The 17090-nt window shown below is 48.3% G+C and overlaps 1 protein-coding gene across 6 annotated transcripts in view; it reads left to right on the forward strand.

The window, feature by feature from the left end:
• MYO1C (myosin IC) overlaps nucleotides 1–16950 on the forward strand; it is a 57482-nt gene extending 40532 nt beyond the window's left edge. For 5 of the 6 annotated variants that reach the window (XM_071447739.1, XM_071447738.1, XM_071447742.1 and 2 more), the window contains 29 exons: nucleotides 2404–2602; nucleotides 3498–3578; nucleotides 4250–4429; nucleotides 4622–4720; nucleotides 4940–5053; nucleotides 5525–5596; nucleotides 5800–5923; nucleotides 6047–6125; nucleotides 6760–6865; nucleotides 7176–7256; nucleotides 7587–7678; nucleotides 8219–8313; nucleotides 8448–8494; nucleotides 8728–8808; nucleotides 8971–9076; nucleotides 9561–9678; nucleotides 9887–10000; nucleotides 10164–10240; nucleotides 10349–10417; nucleotides 10663–10747; nucleotides 10943–11102; nucleotides 12107–12190; nucleotides 13227–13320; nucleotides 13431–13486; nucleotides 13887–14022; nucleotides 14405–14475; nucleotides 14721–14818; nucleotides 14950–15049; nucleotides 15525–16950. In XM_071447739.1, the coding sequence (XP_071303840.1) occupies nucleotides 2404–2602; nucleotides 3498–3578; nucleotides 4250–4429; nucleotides 4622–4720; nucleotides 4940–5053; nucleotides 5525–5596; nucleotides 5800–5923; nucleotides 6047–6125; nucleotides 6760–6865; nucleotides 7176–7256; nucleotides 7587–7678; nucleotides 8219–8313; nucleotides 8448–8494; nucleotides 8728–8808; nucleotides 8971–9076; nucleotides 9561–9678; nucleotides 9887–10000; nucleotides 10164–10240; nucleotides 10349–10417; nucleotides 10663–10747; nucleotides 10943–11102; nucleotides 12107–12190; nucleotides 13227–13320; nucleotides 13431–13486; nucleotides 13887–14022; nucleotides 14405–14475; nucleotides 14721–14818; nucleotides 14950–15049; nucleotides 15525–15551 (2845 nt within the window). In that variant the 3' untranslated portion in view covers nucleotides 15552–16950. Of the gene's footprint in view, nucleotides 1–2403; nucleotides 2603–3497; nucleotides 3579–4249; nucleotides 4430–4621; nucleotides 4721–4939; nucleotides 5054–5524; nucleotides 5597–5799; nucleotides 5924–6046; nucleotides 6126–6759; nucleotides 6866–7175; nucleotides 7257–7586; nucleotides 7679–8218; nucleotides 8314–8447; nucleotides 8495–8727; nucleotides 8809–8970; nucleotides 9077–9560; nucleotides 9679–9886; nucleotides 10001–10163; nucleotides 10241–10348; nucleotides 10418–10662; nucleotides 10748–10942; nucleotides 11103–12106; nucleotides 12191–13226; nucleotides 13321–13430; nucleotides 13487–13886; nucleotides 14023–14404; nucleotides 14476–14720; nucleotides 14819–14949; nucleotides 15050–15524 lie in introns of those variants that run through there. The other variant, XR_011682375.1, reaches the window with a different exon arrangement.
• Nucleotides 16951–17090: the final 140 nt, after the last annotated feature.

Consider the following 17090-nt stretch of genomic DNA (forward strand, 5'->3'; position numbering starts at 1 on the left):
GTTGTTTCTTATTGCTGGCACATAGCCCAGGAGAGTAAACAAACCAGAATGTGCTGCAAGCACAGAGAGGGGGAGAAACACCATTACTTGGGAAAGTCTCAGCGTTTGAAATTGGATTTGTTAGGACAAAAATATGATTTTTACTGTGTGAACCCAGATGGGGGAGAATTAAACCTGAAAAAGCCTGCATTCAAACCTGCCCAGTTCCCTTTGCCTGTGCTCAGGGAAGGGTTTTTGTGCCCTTAGATGGGAATTTTGGGACTCTCTGGAAAATCCTTGGGCTGTGGCTCTGTTTTAAAGTGTGCAGTAGGTACAGGATGATGGCAATGCTCATGGATGGCACGAAGCACTGAGCAGATGTGCTTTGATTCCACTTAAATCCCACTGTAGCCGATTATTTCTTAGGCTTTCTTTCCTTTTAACAAGTCCCTACAGAAGCTGTGAAATGTGCAGCTCCTAAGTGACCCCTGGAGAACTGTGATCCTGGGTACTGCTGCTCCCACTGGGAGAACAGAATTTTTTGCAGACTGTTTTCGCTGTTCCATTGCATTATTTGATTATTTTATTGCATTATTTGATTGTATATGCATTTAAAAATCCTCTGAGGAGCAACAAAATGCCCCATCTGCAGTATGGTGCTCTGGGTTTCTCCTTTTCCAGTAACTCATCTTTTTTCCTCTTTCTCCTCTTCTAAACTGACTCTAGAAAGCCAAAACACTTCCAGATCTCTATTCCAGTGTCAGATGGTTCATCTGGGTTTTCTGGGAAGTGCATCACACTCAGAGGAGGAAAGTTATCCCTATGGGCTTGGAACCCAGTATATTCCCAGAGATCTGTCACATCCTGTCCTGTTTATGGCCTGCAAATGGAACCATAAACATCTTTATTTCTGTGATTCTGTCTGTGCCTGGCTGGAGCTCTTGGGGCCATGAAGGCACAGGGGCCAGAGGCACTTCTTCAAATCCAAATTAAATCTGCATTTATTCAGCTGTTTTCCAAAAGACTCCAGAGGCAGAATGTGGATGGGAAGAGAGGGACATGATGTATTTTGTGGGGTGAGTTGTGTTGCCAAGGGAGCTCATTGGTGTTGCCTTAGCACCAAGTATTAATAGACTGGAGAAGGCCACTGCTGTTATTTTGGTGTGATTACTTCTAATTAATAGCACAGCAGGAGAGTTAAATTAAAAAAAAAAAAAAGGAAAAAATGAAAATAAAAATGAAAATTTAAAAAGCCAACCTACTAAAATGTTGTCAAGTGTGTGAAGATGAGAAGATATCTGCTTGCTCACCACAGGAGAGAGCTGGAAATGGTGTTAGGGAGGTTGTCCTTTTCCTGCCCCCCTGAGCAGTTGTCACCATTGTCACTCATCCCTGCTGCCCTCTGGTCCTGTGGGTGTGCCTGGGTGTGAGATCTGTCTGCTCACAACACAGAAATTAAAGAAAAAGCAGCAAAGGGGGAGGCAGAAGGGCAGGGCCAGACCATGCAGGGAGAGGAAGTGCCTGGGGTTTGGGGCAGAGGGGACCTGCAGGATGCTCCTCAAGCTGTGGTGGCTTTTCCAGCTCTTCCCAGCACCCAAGAGAAGGTCAGGCAGCAAATTTCTGTTTGTGACCTTCTGAATGTGTCATCACTTAGAAGACAAGCAGGAAAAAATACCAGTGGAGAACGAGGTGTTTTCTGTCCCATGGGACCAGGACAGAGAGAGAGATCATGATGTTGAGAGATCATTTATATTTAGAAAAGCCAGTTGTTCTGCACAATTCAGTCGACTTCTACCTATTTTTGTCAGGAAAAAAGTCAAAAGAAAACAGTCTCAAAGAATCTGACAATTTGTGTGATGACCCTGCTTGGCCTGGCTTGGTGGTTGAGGTGTGACCAGAGAGATCATTTCTATTTGAGAGATCATTTATATTTGAGAGATCATTTGTATTTAGAAAAGCCAGTTGTTCTGCACAAGTTAGTCGACTTCCACCTATTTTTGTCAGGAAAAAACCTCAAAAGAACCATCTCAAATAATCTGACAGTTTGTGTCATCACCTTGCAGAATCTTGGCTCGGTGGCTGAGGTGTGACCAGAGGGATCATTTCTATTTGAGAGATCATTTGTAAAATGATCTCTCAAATATAAATAAAAGGCAGTTGTTCTGCACAATTCAGTCGACTTCTACCTATTTTTGTCAGTAAGAAAATTCAAAAGAATCGTCTCCAATAATCTGACAGTGTGTGTGCTGATCCTGCACGGCCTGGCTGGTGGCTGAGGTGTGACCTGAGGTGTCAGTGCTGTCCCGAGCTATCCCCAGCGTGCAGGAGCTGCGATCTCACCCAGCCCACGGCCTGGGGCAGTTCTGGGGCTGTCTCAGCCGGGGTTTCTCGGGCACACGCTCTGATCCCGCTGTCCCCTCCCAGCTACGCCATCGCGGACAACTCGTACCGCTCGCTGCGCACCGAGAGGAGGGACCAGTGCATCCTCATCTCCGGCGAGAGCGGCGCCGGCAAAACCGAGGCCACCAAGAAGATCCTGCAGTACTACGCTGTCACCTGCCCCGCCAGCCAGCAGGTCGAGACCGTCAAGGACCGGCTGCTGCAGTCCAACCCCGTCCTGGAGGTACCTCCCGGCCACGGGGACGCTCCCGAGTCCCGCCGGGGACAGCGGTGACACAGCGCGTCCTGGGAGTGCCCTGTGCGCACATCACAGGGAATCCTGCTCTGATTCCCGGCCAAAGCGCTCCTGGCCCTTCCCAGCCCGCCAGGAGCAGTTCTGGCACGGGTGGGGTTTGGGGACAGAGGGGATTTGGTGTGGGAAGAGCTCTGGGACACTGCAGGACTCTGCAAAGGGACACATCCTGGTGGGCAGCTCACACCGGCTGGGTTCGTTTTGTGGTGCTGTGGTGTCCTCTAGTGTCCAGCCCTGGCTCTGTGCAGTGCCCTGAGATGTCCCTGTGCCCTGAGATATCCCTGTGCCCGGTATCCATGTGTCCCTGTGCCCTGAGATGGCCCTGTGCCCTGAGATGTCCTTGTGCCCGGTATCCATGTGTCCCTGTGCCCTGAGATGGCCCTGTGCCCCATTTCCCTGTATCCCTGTGCCCTTTATCCCTGTGTCCCTGTGCCCTGAGATGTCCCTGTGTCCCTGTGCCCTGTGTCCCAGGCAAGGTGAGCTCCCAGCAGCAGGAAGCCCTGCAGCCCCCCTGGCAGTGAGCTGTGGCAAATGGCAGTGGGGACAGAGGGAAAGGCTGTCAGATGTGACATTTGTTGTCAGCAGTGGACTGCCATTAAAAATCAGCTTGCAGGGGGACGTGGAAGTGTTTTCAGGGATGTTCCATCTGCACTGCTTGCACAGGGTGTAAAGATCAGCCTTAGAATTCAGGGAGAAATCTGTTTCCTTCTGGGTTTCCAGGAAGGAAAATCCTGGGCTGTAAATAAATAATTGACAGCTTCACCCAAGTGTTTATAAATAATCTGACTTGGTACCATTTAATTTTCTCTGATCATTTTCATTTCAGGCCTTCGGAAATGCAAAAACCCTTCGGAATGACAACTCCAGTCGGTTTGGGAAGTACATGGACGTGCAGTTTGATTACAGGGTAACTTGGAATCTGCTTTGTGTTTCTGAACTGGTCCCAGTTCTAGGAGCTCTCTGTGTTCCTGTATTGTTGTGTGTGTGTAGTGAGTGCTTTGCATTTCCTTGCTGACAGCTTAAGCAGAGCCTGTGGTAGCAAAGTTTGGGTCCAGAGGGTTTTATGGCACTCACTCTCCTTTCATTCCTCCCTTATTTCTCTTTATAAGGGGACACTGAGATCAAGCCCTTTTACTTCTGGGGTATTTTATTTCTAGTGCTGTGTGCCAGTGGATACTCCCCAGGCAAATCCACATAAACCAGCTGAGAGATCTGAAGATAATTCCTGTCCTGAGTAACTTTGCACAGAGTTTGTGCCCACTCTGATCCCAACTGCCCCACAGCAGCAAGGTGGACACAGTGCAGGGGCTGAGGAACTCAGCACTGCCATCCTTCAGGTCTCCTTTAATCCCTCCACACTCAGTTTTTGTGCTTTCCCTTTTTGGTGAATTCCTAGAAGGAATTTTAGCACTCAAATCCACCACCATGCTGAAATAGAGCTTGTGGCACAGAATGACAGCTCATTCTGTTGGTTTTGGGAGCTTTTGCTTCAGGTCTTGTCTTTGAACAGACAATGAAGAAGCAGACACATTTTCCTCTGTGTTGATGAACTCTTTCCACGTGTCTGGCTTGGTTTAGGGGGCTCCTGTTGGGGGCCACATCTTGAACTACCTCCTGGAGAAATCCCGAGTTGTGCACCAGAACCACGGCGAGAGGAACTTCCACATCTTCTACCAACTGCTGGAGGGAGGGGAGGAGGACCTGCTCAGGAGGCTGGGTCTTGAGAAGAACCCCCAGCAGTATCACTATTTAGTAAAGGTGAACATGAACTATAATTCTTAAAATATTATATTACAGGTTGGGATATCTCCAATTAACTTTGTCGTTTCCTTCCCTCACTTCAGAAATAACTCTGAGGTGACTGCTGTAAAAAGAAACACAATGCATTGAGCATGGATCATGTATCTTTGATGATTATTTACTTATTTATATCAAGCTGTGTCTTTTTAGGGTCACTGTGCAAGGGTCAGTTCCATAAATGACAAAAATGAGTGGAAGATCATGAGGAGAGCCCTGTCTGTTATTGGCTTCAATGACACTGAGGTGGAGGTGAGGTTCAGCAGCACAGATTTTCCTACTCTTAAGGATTTTTTTCTGCTTTGATTTAGGATTTCTGATTGAAATCAGTGAATCAAATCAGAGTGAATGTACTCCCTACAAAAATCCTGGCAAATATACAAAATGCTCTCCTAAAAAGTGAATTAACACCAAAACCTTGCTGTGTGTTCATTCCATCATCCTGATCTCTGCCTGTTGCTCCCATGGCAGGATTTGCTGAGCATTGTGGCCAGTGTCCTGCACCTGGGGAATGTCCAGTTTGCTGCTGATGAGCAGGGGAATGCTCAGGTCACTACAGAGAACCAGATTAAATACCTGGCCAGGGTGAGTATCACCAGTGAGGGAGATATTACAGGAAAGGTCAATTGTTGAGGATTCCTTACTTTGAGCTTATTATCACCATACAGTTTTAGACTGTGATTTACAAGTTCTCATAAATTTAACTTTAATTTCACCTAAATAGAATGCAAATATTATCATCAAACCCATTTAATGGACAACTTCTCTACCACCTGACCCACCCCTGCCTTGAGGTTTCCACCTTGGGGCAGTGAGGTAGGAATAGACTGGGGGAAGAGTTTTAAAGGAAGAACCACTTTAGTGCCTTTGCTTGGTCACTTCCTTCCAGCCAATTCATTTGTAAGCTCATATCCCTGCCAGAAATGAGGGAAGGGAGGGATTGATGCTGCAGAGTTGTTCAGTGTGAGTGGCAAATAAAGGGTTGTTTCACTGGACTGGGATTTTAGGAGAATGGAATGTAGAACTGCATAAATTAACTGAATATCCTGCATGCAGCTGCTGGCAGTGGATGGCTCAGTTCTTCGGGATGCCCTGATCCACAAGAAGATCATAGCAAAAGGGGAGGAGGTAAGAGCAGGGGGTTTGGGAGGCAGAGGGGCTTCAGTGAATCAGCTCTGCCAGCAGCTCCCCCATCACCTCTCAGGAGGCTGGCACTGCAGGGATCCCACTGGTGACGAGCAGGATGATTTGGAGCGGCTGTTCAGTGATGATGAGGCAGGAGAAGGGAGGGGATCCCTTGGTTTGAGTGCTCTGCTGTGCTCTGCCTGCAGCTGGTGAGTCCCCTGAACCTGGAGCAGGCAGCCTATGCCAGGGACGCCCTCGCCAAGGCCGTCTACGGCCGCACCTTCTCCTGGCTGGTCAGCAAGGTCAACACATCCCTGGCTTACAAGGCAAGTGAACCCTCTGCTTGCTGAGGTCCAGCCAAATGGGGCAGCAAGCTCCACACCTGGATCATAGCTGTGAGCAAATACCTACATTTGTTTTACCTACATTTGTTTTCTGTTCTGTTGCAGGAAGAGAAGTTTCCAGGCTGGAGAAGTACAACAGTTCTAGGATTGCTGGACATCTATGGGTTTGAGGTTTTCCAGCACAACAGGTTTGTTTTGATAAATTCTGAGTTACATTGCTCAGTTTATGGTGTTTTCTCTCCCTTGTGAAACAAGGCTTTATTGCATTTCTTAGTAAAAGAGGTGGCATTTAAATGTCAGGACATCAGGTGAAAAACTGCTAAAATCACAGGGCTTCTAACACTTAAGACATCCAGCTAATAATTAGCATTTACAGCTATTAATGGTGCTGGTATTTTAAATAAACTGTTGTGTTTTTTGGTGTGTTCATGCCTCACCTTTGAGCTGTGCCTTTGTCCAGCTCTCCAGCCCAGGGGTGGCTGTTGTGGCATCTTCCCATGGTGGTGACAAAGCAGGGAAGGGACTGGCAGAGTCTGGAGCCTCCCTGGCAGTAGCACTGAACCAAGACTCTCAGATTTGCAGTGTTAGTGGGCCTTTATTCAAGGTTTTTGTGTTCCTCCATGTTCCATCCTTCATGTCCATTTTTCCCTCCTTCTGGAACTCTTTGAGTTTCCCTAATAATAAATTTACTAAATGCATGCAGTCAGTAAATAAACACTTAACAAAAATCTATTTCTCTCGATTCACTGTATCCCTGCTGCTCCCACTGTTTGTACCTCCTTCTGTACAAACAGTGATTATTTTTCTGCTTTTTCTTTGCAGCTTTGAGCAGTTTTGTATTAATTATTGCAATGAAAAGTTGCAGCAGCTCTTCATAGAGCTGACCCTGAAGTCAGAGCAGGAGGAGTACGAGTCCGAGGGCATCGCGGTAAGAAAGAGCCCAAATCCCCCCTCCCTGTCCTTGCAGGGATCCTGCCATGGGCTCCAAACCAAGGAATTAAAGAACTTTCCTTTTTCCCTTCTTTTGGAAACCCTGGTAACTGTGTGAGACAGCTGGAAGTGAGTAATGCCATCCCAAGATTTTAATAAAGGCAATGTTAGGAAAACAAATGTGATGAGTGAAAAGGCTTTGACAGGAAGATTGTTTAAATCAGATGTTCTCTGCAATGTTCTGAAATTTACATTTCTTTTCCAGTCTAGAGTTGTTTTCACCTAAGTGTGATTTCTTGTCTTTGCAGTGGGAACCAGTTCAGTATTTCAATAACAAAATAATTTGTGATTTGGTGGAAGAGAAATTCAAAGGCATCATTTCTATTTTGGTGAGTTGAAAACATCTTTTTGAATGAAAAATTTTGAGCAGTGTAGTGGAAAACAAGGGGAAAAATCAGTTTATGTTGGAAGTGTTTGAGTAGGTGGGAAGAGCAATAATACACTAAATATTGACACCCTTAAAAGTCATTGCATCACCTCCATGGGCTCTGGGGAAAGCAGCTCCCAATCCAGGCAGTCTGGAAGGAGGGAATTTTCCTTTTCAGCTCAAGAGTTCTTCATTTATTGAGCTAAAAGTTGTTTATCTGTGGAAAGGCCAAACTGGAGGAGAGTTTCAGTGAGGCAGAGCCCAGAAATCCCTGGAATTTGTGTGTTTGTAGGATGAGGAGTGTCTGAGACCTGGGGATGCCACAGACACGACATTCTTGGAGAAACTGGAGGAGACTGTGAAGAACCACCCTCATTTCCTCACGTGAGTGTTCCCTCAGCTGAGGGATCCCTGGCTGTGAATAACATCCTCACCATGCTGGGTCCCACACAGAAGATGATAATTCTCTTTTACAGAGAGATTTGATTGATATTTAAGATGGATTGATAAAATAGGTTGTCAGCACAAAATGCCTGACTGAGCTTCAGAATGCAATAGGGGCAACAAAACTCTTGTTACTGACTCACCTCTCACCTTGCAGATTGTTTACTTCAGTTTTGGGGCTCCAAATGTCTGTTTATTCAGAATGTTCTGCTTTTGTTCTGAATGCTCAGTTTAGGATGTGCACACATAACCAATCTGCCAGGAACACTGAAATTCCCCTTTCAATTAAACATAAATACATTTAATGACACTTCTATGACGTGCTGGTTGATAATTTCATTTACCTGAAAATCCTGAAGTCCAATTTGCATTCCTTGCTCACTGCTGCACAGTCCTGCTCCAGGACTGAATGTGCTGGAGCTTTTTGAAGTGAATCCTGCAGGATTTTGTTTCTCCCGAAGGTTTTTGCTCCCTCCCCAGGCACAAACTCGCTGACCAGAAGACGCGCAAGTCGCTGGGGCGGGAGGAGTTCCGGCTCTCACACTATGCTGGGGATGTCACCTACAGTGTTGCAGGTAACACAGAAAAACCAAAAACCTGGGCCTTAAACACATCCCCACATTATTTGATCAACCAGATTAATTTCAAATCTCAAATCCCTGCCTTGAAGTCCCAGTGGAACAGCCTGAGCGGTTTGTTTTTCTTCCAGGTTTTCTAGATAAAAACAACGACCTTCTGTTCCGGAACCTGAAGGAGGTGAGTGTGCAGAGAGGAGGTTCCAGGACAGAATGAGGAGCTGGGTTTCAGGAGGTGGCATCTGAGGGAAAGGATTCCTCCAGACTCCACCTGGAGGCTGTGTGTCCACAGGGCTGCGCTCTGAAAAGGCAGATTGAGATCCCAGTGTTCATTTTGTTATTTTTAATAGTTTTGGCCTCAGGTTTCTCTGGTAGCTCTCTGTACTTCATCTCTGAAAACATCTCTCTCTGCAGACCATGTGCAACTCAGAGAACCCCATCATAAACCAGTGCTTTGATAGGACAGAGCTGACAGACAAAAAGAGACCTGAAACGGTGAGAACTCGAGGGCCAGAGGGGGCTGTGGCTGTGTCCTCTTTTTGAAACATGAACTCTGACATGATCATCATGAATGCAGACCCCTCACATTTATTCTGCTGGTTTGTAGCCAGCTCCAAGTCATCCCTTCATGTGCAGTTTTCTTTTTTTTTCTCCTAGGCAGCAACTCAGTTCAAAAACAGCCTCGCCAAACTCATGGAAATCCTGATGTCCAAAGAACCCTCCTACATTCGCTGCATGAAACCCAACGATGCCAAACAGGCTGGTATGGCCCTGGCACAGAGGCAGAGCTGCATCCCAGTCAGGGAGGCACAGAAAGGAGCCAAAGGAAGATTCTGGGGTTATTCTGGGGCTGTGCCTGAGCTTCTGTAGGGAAGGGGTGGCAGTGCCAGCAGCCAGGAGTCACAGTGGGATCGCTGCCCTTGGGTAGGGGAAGATGGTGGTTAAAGTAAATAATTATTTACTTGTGTAAATTCATTCTAATGACCCTATTCTCCCCCAGTTTTGGTTCCTCTATGCATAAAGCATCCCAAAGGAAAACTTCATTTTGGAGCTAAATATAAACAATTAAAAAGGGATGGGTGGGGGGAAGGCAGGAGACACAAAACTGTGTGGGACTTGTGCTGTGAGGATTCACTGGAGATTAAAGATAATCCTGTGAGATAGAACCAGAGCTGACCATTCCCCTTCTCTGGAGCAAGGCCCAGCTGGGCACTGATTGTGTTTGTCCATTCCCATGCCCTGCCAAGAGCGATTTGATGAAGTCCTGATCCGACACCAGGTGAAGTACCTGGGGCTGATGGAGAACCTCCGCGTGCGCAGGGCCGGCTTCGCCTACCGCAGGAAATACGAGGTGTTCCTGCAGAGGTGAGGCTGCTTTGGAATTCTGTGCTCTCCTCTGCCTCTCCCTGAGCTTCAGCCCACTGGTGTTGAGGCTGGGAGCTGTTTTGAACAGCACAGGGGCAGCTTTACCACCTAGAGGGCTGGGAAACTTGGGCTCTCTCCCTTCCCTTGCCCCCTCTCCCTCCTTGGATTGCACTTCTCTCCCCAAGATTTCCTCTCCTGCCAATTCCAGGTACAAATCCCTGTGTCCAGAGACGTGGCCCACGTGGGATGGGCGGCCCCATGATGGGGTGGCTGTGTTGGTGAAGCACCTTGGCTACAAACCAGAAGAATACAAAATGGGACGGTCAGTTCTGTCTTCTCAGTTTGAGGTTATGAATCAGTGCATGTCCCTGTTGTCCTTTTGAAATGAAGCTTCTCTAGATAATGGGGGAGGGAAAGATTACAGAGCCTAAAGGGGATGCCAAAAGCAAGTTGCTCCAAATGTAATTTTGCATTTCTATTTCCAGAACAAAGATTTTTATCCGCTTTCCCAAGACCTTGTTTGCCACAGAAGACGCTCTGGAAGTGAGGAAACAGAGTCTGGGTGAGGCACTCACACTTGCAGTAGATTTCTATTTTAAAAAGCTGAATCTTTTTCTACCAAAATGTGCCTGGTCACAGTTGTAAATTGCTGCTTTTCTTGCAATTCCAGCCACAAAAATGCAGGCGACGTGGAGAGGTTTCTACCGCCGGAAGAAATTCCTGACCATGAAACGCTCAGGTATGAGAGACACAGGAGGAGGGAGAGGTGTTCCCCCAGCAGCTCCCACAGCAATTCCCATCCTTTTCCTCACATTTATCCCATGTATCATATTATTAAAAACTCATATTCTCACCCTCATGCCCTACTGAAAGCTGGTTATTTCCAGAGTGGGTTTTCCTGAGCATTTTTGGTGCCAGTTTTGTGTGGAGTCAGTTTGGGGATGCAGGAGCTCCCTTAATGCAAAATCTTTGTGTTATTTTTAGCCATCACCATCCAGTCCTGGTGGAGGGGAACCCTGGGACGCCGAAAAGCTGCCAAGAGGAAATGGGCAGTGGAGACAATCAGGAGGTGTGTGAAGAGCAGCCCAAGCCCTCAAACATCACACTCCTTAACAATAAGATGCTAAAAATAAACTTTCTTGTCACTACAAGGTTTTTTTAAATAAATTACAACTATTAAATAAAGCCCAGGAAACAGAACCTTTAAATACCACTAATTTGGATGAGATTTTAAATTTCCTAACAATATTTTCCACTCCCCCAGGTTCATTAAAGGCTTCATTTACCGGAACCACCCGCGGTGCCCAGAGAACGAGTATTTCCTGGATTACATCCGATTCTCCTTCCTCATGAACCTCAAGAGGAACTTACCAAAAAATGTCTTGGACAAATCGTGGCCAACTCCTCCCCCATCGCTCTGTGAGGTGGGAATGAGCCCTGGGATGTGGGAGGGGAATCCAGGGGCCTACAGGACTGCAGCTTCTTGGAGTGTGGTGCTTTTGCAACACCCTTTCCTCTTGGGCTTCTCGTCCATTTCTGAAATTCCCTTCCATTTTCTCTTAACAAATTCAGTTCCCTCTGTTGCTGTTATTATCCTGTATCTGCTTGAATTGATTTATCTGCTCCAAACAAAATAGTGCAGAAAATCCTAGTTACCTTATCCAAAGAATTGTTTGGATTGAAGGTACAGCTGGAAGGAAGGAAGGGCACAGCAGTGCAGAGGAGGGACCCTGGTGTTTATTCCCCATTCTAAGGCAGCTGAAGTAGTCCCAGTGCAAACCCTTATAGAGAAAGGCAAAAAATCAACTACTTATTATTTAATTCTTGGTCAGGAAACAGCTTTTTAAGCCAGCAGTGCATTTTCTGCAGTTGCTGCTGCTCTGTTGGGTTTGTTAGTGGTTCTGGACTGTTGGATGTCTCCCTGTGGTGTTTTTGTCCCTGTTGGGTTTGCCCCTCTCAAGTTTCACCCTCTTGGGTTTATCAGTGTTCTGGACTATTGGATGTGTCCCTGTGGGTTTGTGAGTGATTCTGGGCTGTTGGGTCTCTGTCCCTGTGGGTTTGTGAGTGATTCTGGGCTGTTGGGTCTCTGTCCCTGTGGGTTTGTGAGTGATTCTGGGCTGTTTGGGTTCTGTCCCTGTGAGTTTCCCGTGGTTCTGGGCTGTTTGGGTTCTGTCCCTGTGGGTTTCCCTGGCTCTGGGCTGTTGGGGATCTCTCCCTGTGGGTTTCCCTGGTTCTGGGCTGTTTGGGTTCTGTCCCTGTGGGTTTCCCCTGGCTCTGGGCTGTTGGGTCTCTCTCCCTGTGGGTTTCCCCTGGTTCTGGGCTCTTGGGGATCTCTCCCTGTGGGTTTCCCCTGGCTCTGGGCTGTTGGGTCTCTCTCCCTGTGGGTCTGTCCCCAGCTCTGAGCATGCCCTGTCCCACACTCCCGCAGGCGTCGCAGCTCCTGCGCAGGCTCTGCATGCAGAACATGGTCTGGACCTACTGCAAGAGGATCAGCCCCGAGTGGAAGCAGCAGGTACAGGGCACCTGTGCAGGGCTTCCCTGACTCTGCCAAGGGCAGAACTCAAGGGAATGGAGAAGGGGAGCAATGGGAGGGGTGGGCAGGCCCTGCCCTGGGCTCAGGGCAGCACTGGGGAGCTGCAGGGCTGGGAGTTTCTACTTTCTGGGGTGCCACAGGAGCAGTGCCACTGCTCTGGGTTTAGGTTAGACACACAACACTAAAAGCCTGGAATGTGCACAGAAGAGACCCCATTCTATACATATTTCAATAGGTACTATTTAAACAGGCTGTGGAGCCAAGCCCCCAGATAATTTCTCTATTGAAAAGCCCTGCTACTCTGCCCATGGAAGCTAAAAATATAAGAAGCTGCATTATTCTGCATGTACCATGTAGAGAGTAAGAATCCTGCAGACACAAACCCAGTCATCTTCTAAACAGAGAAGTTACAGGAACCATTTCAGCTGCTCTATTGTAGCTAAAAAGAATAAAAATGATACTGAGATTTAATTCATCTCATGGAAAGGTAGGGGGAGGGAAAAAATAGCTCAGTAAAGAGACAGAATAGGAGATGTTGGCTGTAACTGCCATGGAGGTTTTTCACTGCACCATCTCTCACCACCTGCAGTGCATGGACACCTGCAATGAGAGGCTGAGCCTGTGATTAGGGACATGGGATTAACTCAGCTCAGCAGCTGCTTTCCCCCAGACTCACTGATAAGGAGCTTCTTTTATGCCCATTTTCCCTGTAAACCATCCCAGGTGCCTTGTCCTGTGTGCCAGCCTTGGCCCCCAGTAGAGCAGTGGGCATTTCCCACTTTCCCAGTGCCTGGTTTGTTCTTGGAGCAAAGGAGCCCAGGGCTCAGGTCACTGACAGGGGCTGGAGCTCTGCCACCTCCAGGGACTGAAAGTTTAGGGTGACTCCTCATCCAAAGAGGAACTAAATTATGACTGCTAATAAAACCACAAAGGGAACATCTCTTCTAACACAGACGTATCTTTTTAATGAGGAGAAATTTTATACTAAATAAGAACACTTCTTTTGTCCTTGCAGTTGGAACAAAAAGTAATTGCCAGTGAGATATTCAAGGGTAAAAAAGACAATTATCCTCAGAGTGTTCCCAGGCTCTTCATCAACACTCGACTGGGTGAGTGGGGGTTGCCAAGTTTTAACAGGAGGAGGGAAGGGGGGGATTAATGAACTCTTTTCTTGCTGGAAATTCCTTTCTGACCCCCCACCTCTTTGGTTTTAATACAGGTAGAGAAGAAATAAATGCTAAAGTCCTTCAGGCATTAGAAAATGAAGGACTTAAGGTGAGAGATGTCAAGCTTTTGTCAAGCTCCCAGTTATTCAGCAGAAGGGCAAATTCAATTTCTGGAGAAAGTACAGCAAGAATTTTACATTATATTAAGCTTGTAATACCAGAGGACAGTCGGGGAAGGGTTGATTGATTAGAAAGTGGAGATTTGGGCAGTTTAATGATGGCAGTTAAGAATTTAATGGGTTACAGCTGGAGGGGAAGGGGAAAACCCCCTTGGGTGTCCCAGTCCCCAGGCAGGCAGGCACCAGGGTGTGTCCAGAGCTGCTCTGGGGCAGTGAGGAAGTTCTGGCACAGAGAATTTTCTGCATTCCTGGTTTCCCAAGGCCTGGTTGGTGCCTGCTGGGGGCTGGCAGTGCCCAGCTGGGCTCTGGCCCTGCTGACTTGTGTTTCAGTATGCAGTGCCCGTGGTCAAGTACGACAGGAAGGGCTACAAGGCGAGGGCGCGGCAGCTGCTGCTCACCCAGAGCTCGGCCATGGTGGTGGAGGAGGCCAAGATCAAGCAGCGCATCGACTACTCCAACCTGACAGGTGGGGCTGGCACAGGGCTGGGGCTGGCCAGGAAAGGCATGAGCTGATCCTGGCAAGCATTTTAGTATCTTGGAATTGCGTTTTTCTAGAATGAAGCTCCATAAAATGTCACCAAAATGACTCAATTCGCCTCCCCTGAGTGATTTCCCAGTTGCAGGGTCTGGCCATGGGGGAGCTGCACCATTCCTGCACAGCAGCTGCCTGAGCCACTGCTGCAGCTTTTGGCCCTTGGAATATCTGACAGGGGGATAAAACTGCTGCCCCTGCTGCAGTGTGGGCCCTGCAGCCTCCAGCGTGCAGAGGAACAGCTGCTGCATTCCTGGAGAGGCTGTGAGGCCTCCCCAGCTCCAGGCAGGGCAGTGATGCTCCCGTCTCTCCCCAGGCATCTCCGTCAGCAGCCTGAGTGACAACTTGTTTGTGCTGCACGTGCACTGTGAGGACAACAAGCAGAAGGTACTGGGGGCTCATCCCTCCCTCCTCCAGGGAGCACATCCAGCTGGGAGGAGGGGGTGACAAAGTGACAGGGATGTGACTTTGTGCCAGCTCTTTCACTGCTAGTTGCCTGTGTTCACTGCTGGGGCTCAGCAGTGCTTGGTTGCCCCCTCTGGTGCTGTCCCTGTCCCCTGTCCCTTACAGCAGGGCAGTTTTGGTGCAGTGACACCAAAGCCATGATCCTAAAGCATGGCCTCTCCTCCCAGGGTGACGTTGTCCTGCAGAGTGACCACGTGATTGAGACACTGACAAAAACAGCCATTCTGGCCAACAAAATCAACAATGTCAACATCAACCAGGGCAGGTGAGTGACACCAGGGCCCTGCTTCCTCCTGTACCCCATCCACCTCAGCCAAGGCTGCAGCTCTGTTAACACCCAGCTCCTGGACAGTTCTCATGCTCACCAGGGCTGTTCTCACCCTCTGCTCTTCACAGCATCAAGTTCACAGTGGGACAAGGCAAAGAAGGGATCATCGACTTCATCTCGGGCTCAGAACTGCTCATAGCCAAAGCCAAGAACGGGCATCTAACAGTGGTGAGTGTGGATCCACGTACCCTGGATCCCAGCCAGCATTCTGGCATGGGACACAGCCATGGGCTGTTCCTGCCCTGCTATCCCAGCCTTTCCCCTAGTTGGAGCTGGGCACAGGGCTCCTGCAGCAAGGGCCTGTCCTCACTTTTTATTTCCATCCCCCAAGATTCATTTACTTCATAGCAAATCAAATTTTAGATACATTTAAAAACGCAAACAAAATCCTCTCCCCTTCTCAGCTTGTATGTGGTGATCCTGGCAGTCAGATCAGCCCCACAGCTGGTTTATGCCCTGTCAGAGCCCAGCTTATTCAGAAATAAATCCAGCACAAATGCAGACTGCACTGACCCCCCTTCCAGCAGAGCTGAGAGCTCCCATTAGGACCAGAGGGCTGCCCCTCACAGCAGCCTCAGCCTGCTCAGGAATTAAAATTCTGCAGCATTCTGAAGACACTTTCAACCCTGTCCTCCTCCTGCAGGTGGCTCCTCGGTTGAATTCCCGATGATGAACAATTCCCTGCTCCAGGACCTTCCCCTCCACGGAATTGGCTGAACCTTGCTCCCAGCAAACCCCTCCCTCCTCGCTTTGCTCTTTCTGTTACTACCAAAGACCTGCACTTTCAGAACAACCACAAAATCCATCCTTGCTCTCTTGTCTTACTCTCAAAGTCCCAGACTAAGGCCTTCTGCTCTCTTCCTTCCCCGACTGAAGGTGGGTCCAGCACAGCATCCCTGCAACCACAGCTCGGGACCTTCAGCTGGGCTTGGAGGAAGAGTTTAAGCCCTGATGGAAATGACCAAAATTTGTGCTTGTCATCACCAAAAAAAGCACAATCAGAAAACAAATAACTCTGCTGCTTTCTCAGCCAAATCACTGAAATGCCAAACTTTGTATTCAGAATGTTTTATGAAGAATTTTGCTCGGAGACGTTTTAATGCTTTGTGTTACAAATCTAGTGAAGCCATATTGTGTAAATGAGTAAAACCTGTAAATACTTTCTAGCCAAGGATGAGATGCACTACGAGAGATGGAGTTGATGTGGAAATTTTATGTTTTAGATTTGGAATTTTTGTTGGTTTTAGTTTATGGTTACAAGGTATAACCTTAAAAACCCATGATGTAACTTCACTGATCAGGAGCCAGAGACTTTTATCTTTTTTTGAAGTCAGCTGTCCCATTTCTTGCTCTCTATTTTTATACCATAGGAATTTTTCATATCCACACAAACACAATGTAATACAAACTGCAGAGGTTACCACTGCTCTGGGCTGGCCATGGGATGAACATGAGCTTCCCCCACAACCCTTCCTTCCCTGTCTGGGAGTCCCCACTGCCCCTTCCCCACACAGCTCCGCAGGCTCAGAGCAGCACCTTCAGCAAAAATGGCTTTTCCTCTTGCTCCAGAACTGCCACTCTGACTGCCACAGTATTTATAGCAGTGCCTCAGTGCTGCCTTAGCAGGAGGGCTGGGCACTGCTGCTGCCCCCAGCTCCAGGGACACAGGGGTGGGTGCTGGCTGCAGCACAGGCTCCTCCTCAGCACCTTCCTTTAATCCAAACAGCTGCAGGGTGCAGGGCTCTCTGGGGAATTCCTGCTGCAGCCATGGCACAGCTCCACAGCCCAGCCTGTGCATCCTGCTCTTCTTGCCTTAGACACCCTTCCCCTCCCTGCTGCTGCAGCCACAGCCAGCCCTGAGTGCCTCTCACCCCCTGCTGCCTCTCTCACAGCCTCAACTCCTCTGCTGCTCTGGTTCCTGATGCCATTGTCCAGGCCTGCTCCTGGCTGGAATGTGGGATACACTGCAGGCCATCCCCAGCTGTGCTCAGTGTGTGCAGGGCACGCTGCAGATGTTGGTGTATAACCTCTGCCAGACTATGCTGAATAAATTTTTACAAAAAACCAACCCCCCTTGTCTTTGGTGCCGTTTCCTTACATGGTTTGGGGGAGGCTGACCCCAGCTCTGTGTCCATTCCAAGGAGCAGCTTAGCCCAGCAGAGCAGATAACCTGTGTCCCTTCCCTCCATCTATGGAACTGGAACAGCAG

This window comes from Agelaius tricolor, unplaced genomic scaffold (assembly GCF_023055355.1).
Source record: "Agelaius tricolor isolate 1412-34295 unplaced genomic scaffold, bAgeTri1.0.p SCAF_25, whole genome shotgun sequence".
Taxonomy (NCBI): domain Eukaryota; kingdom Metazoa; phylum Chordata; class Aves; order Passeriformes; family Icteridae; genus Agelaius; species Agelaius tricolor.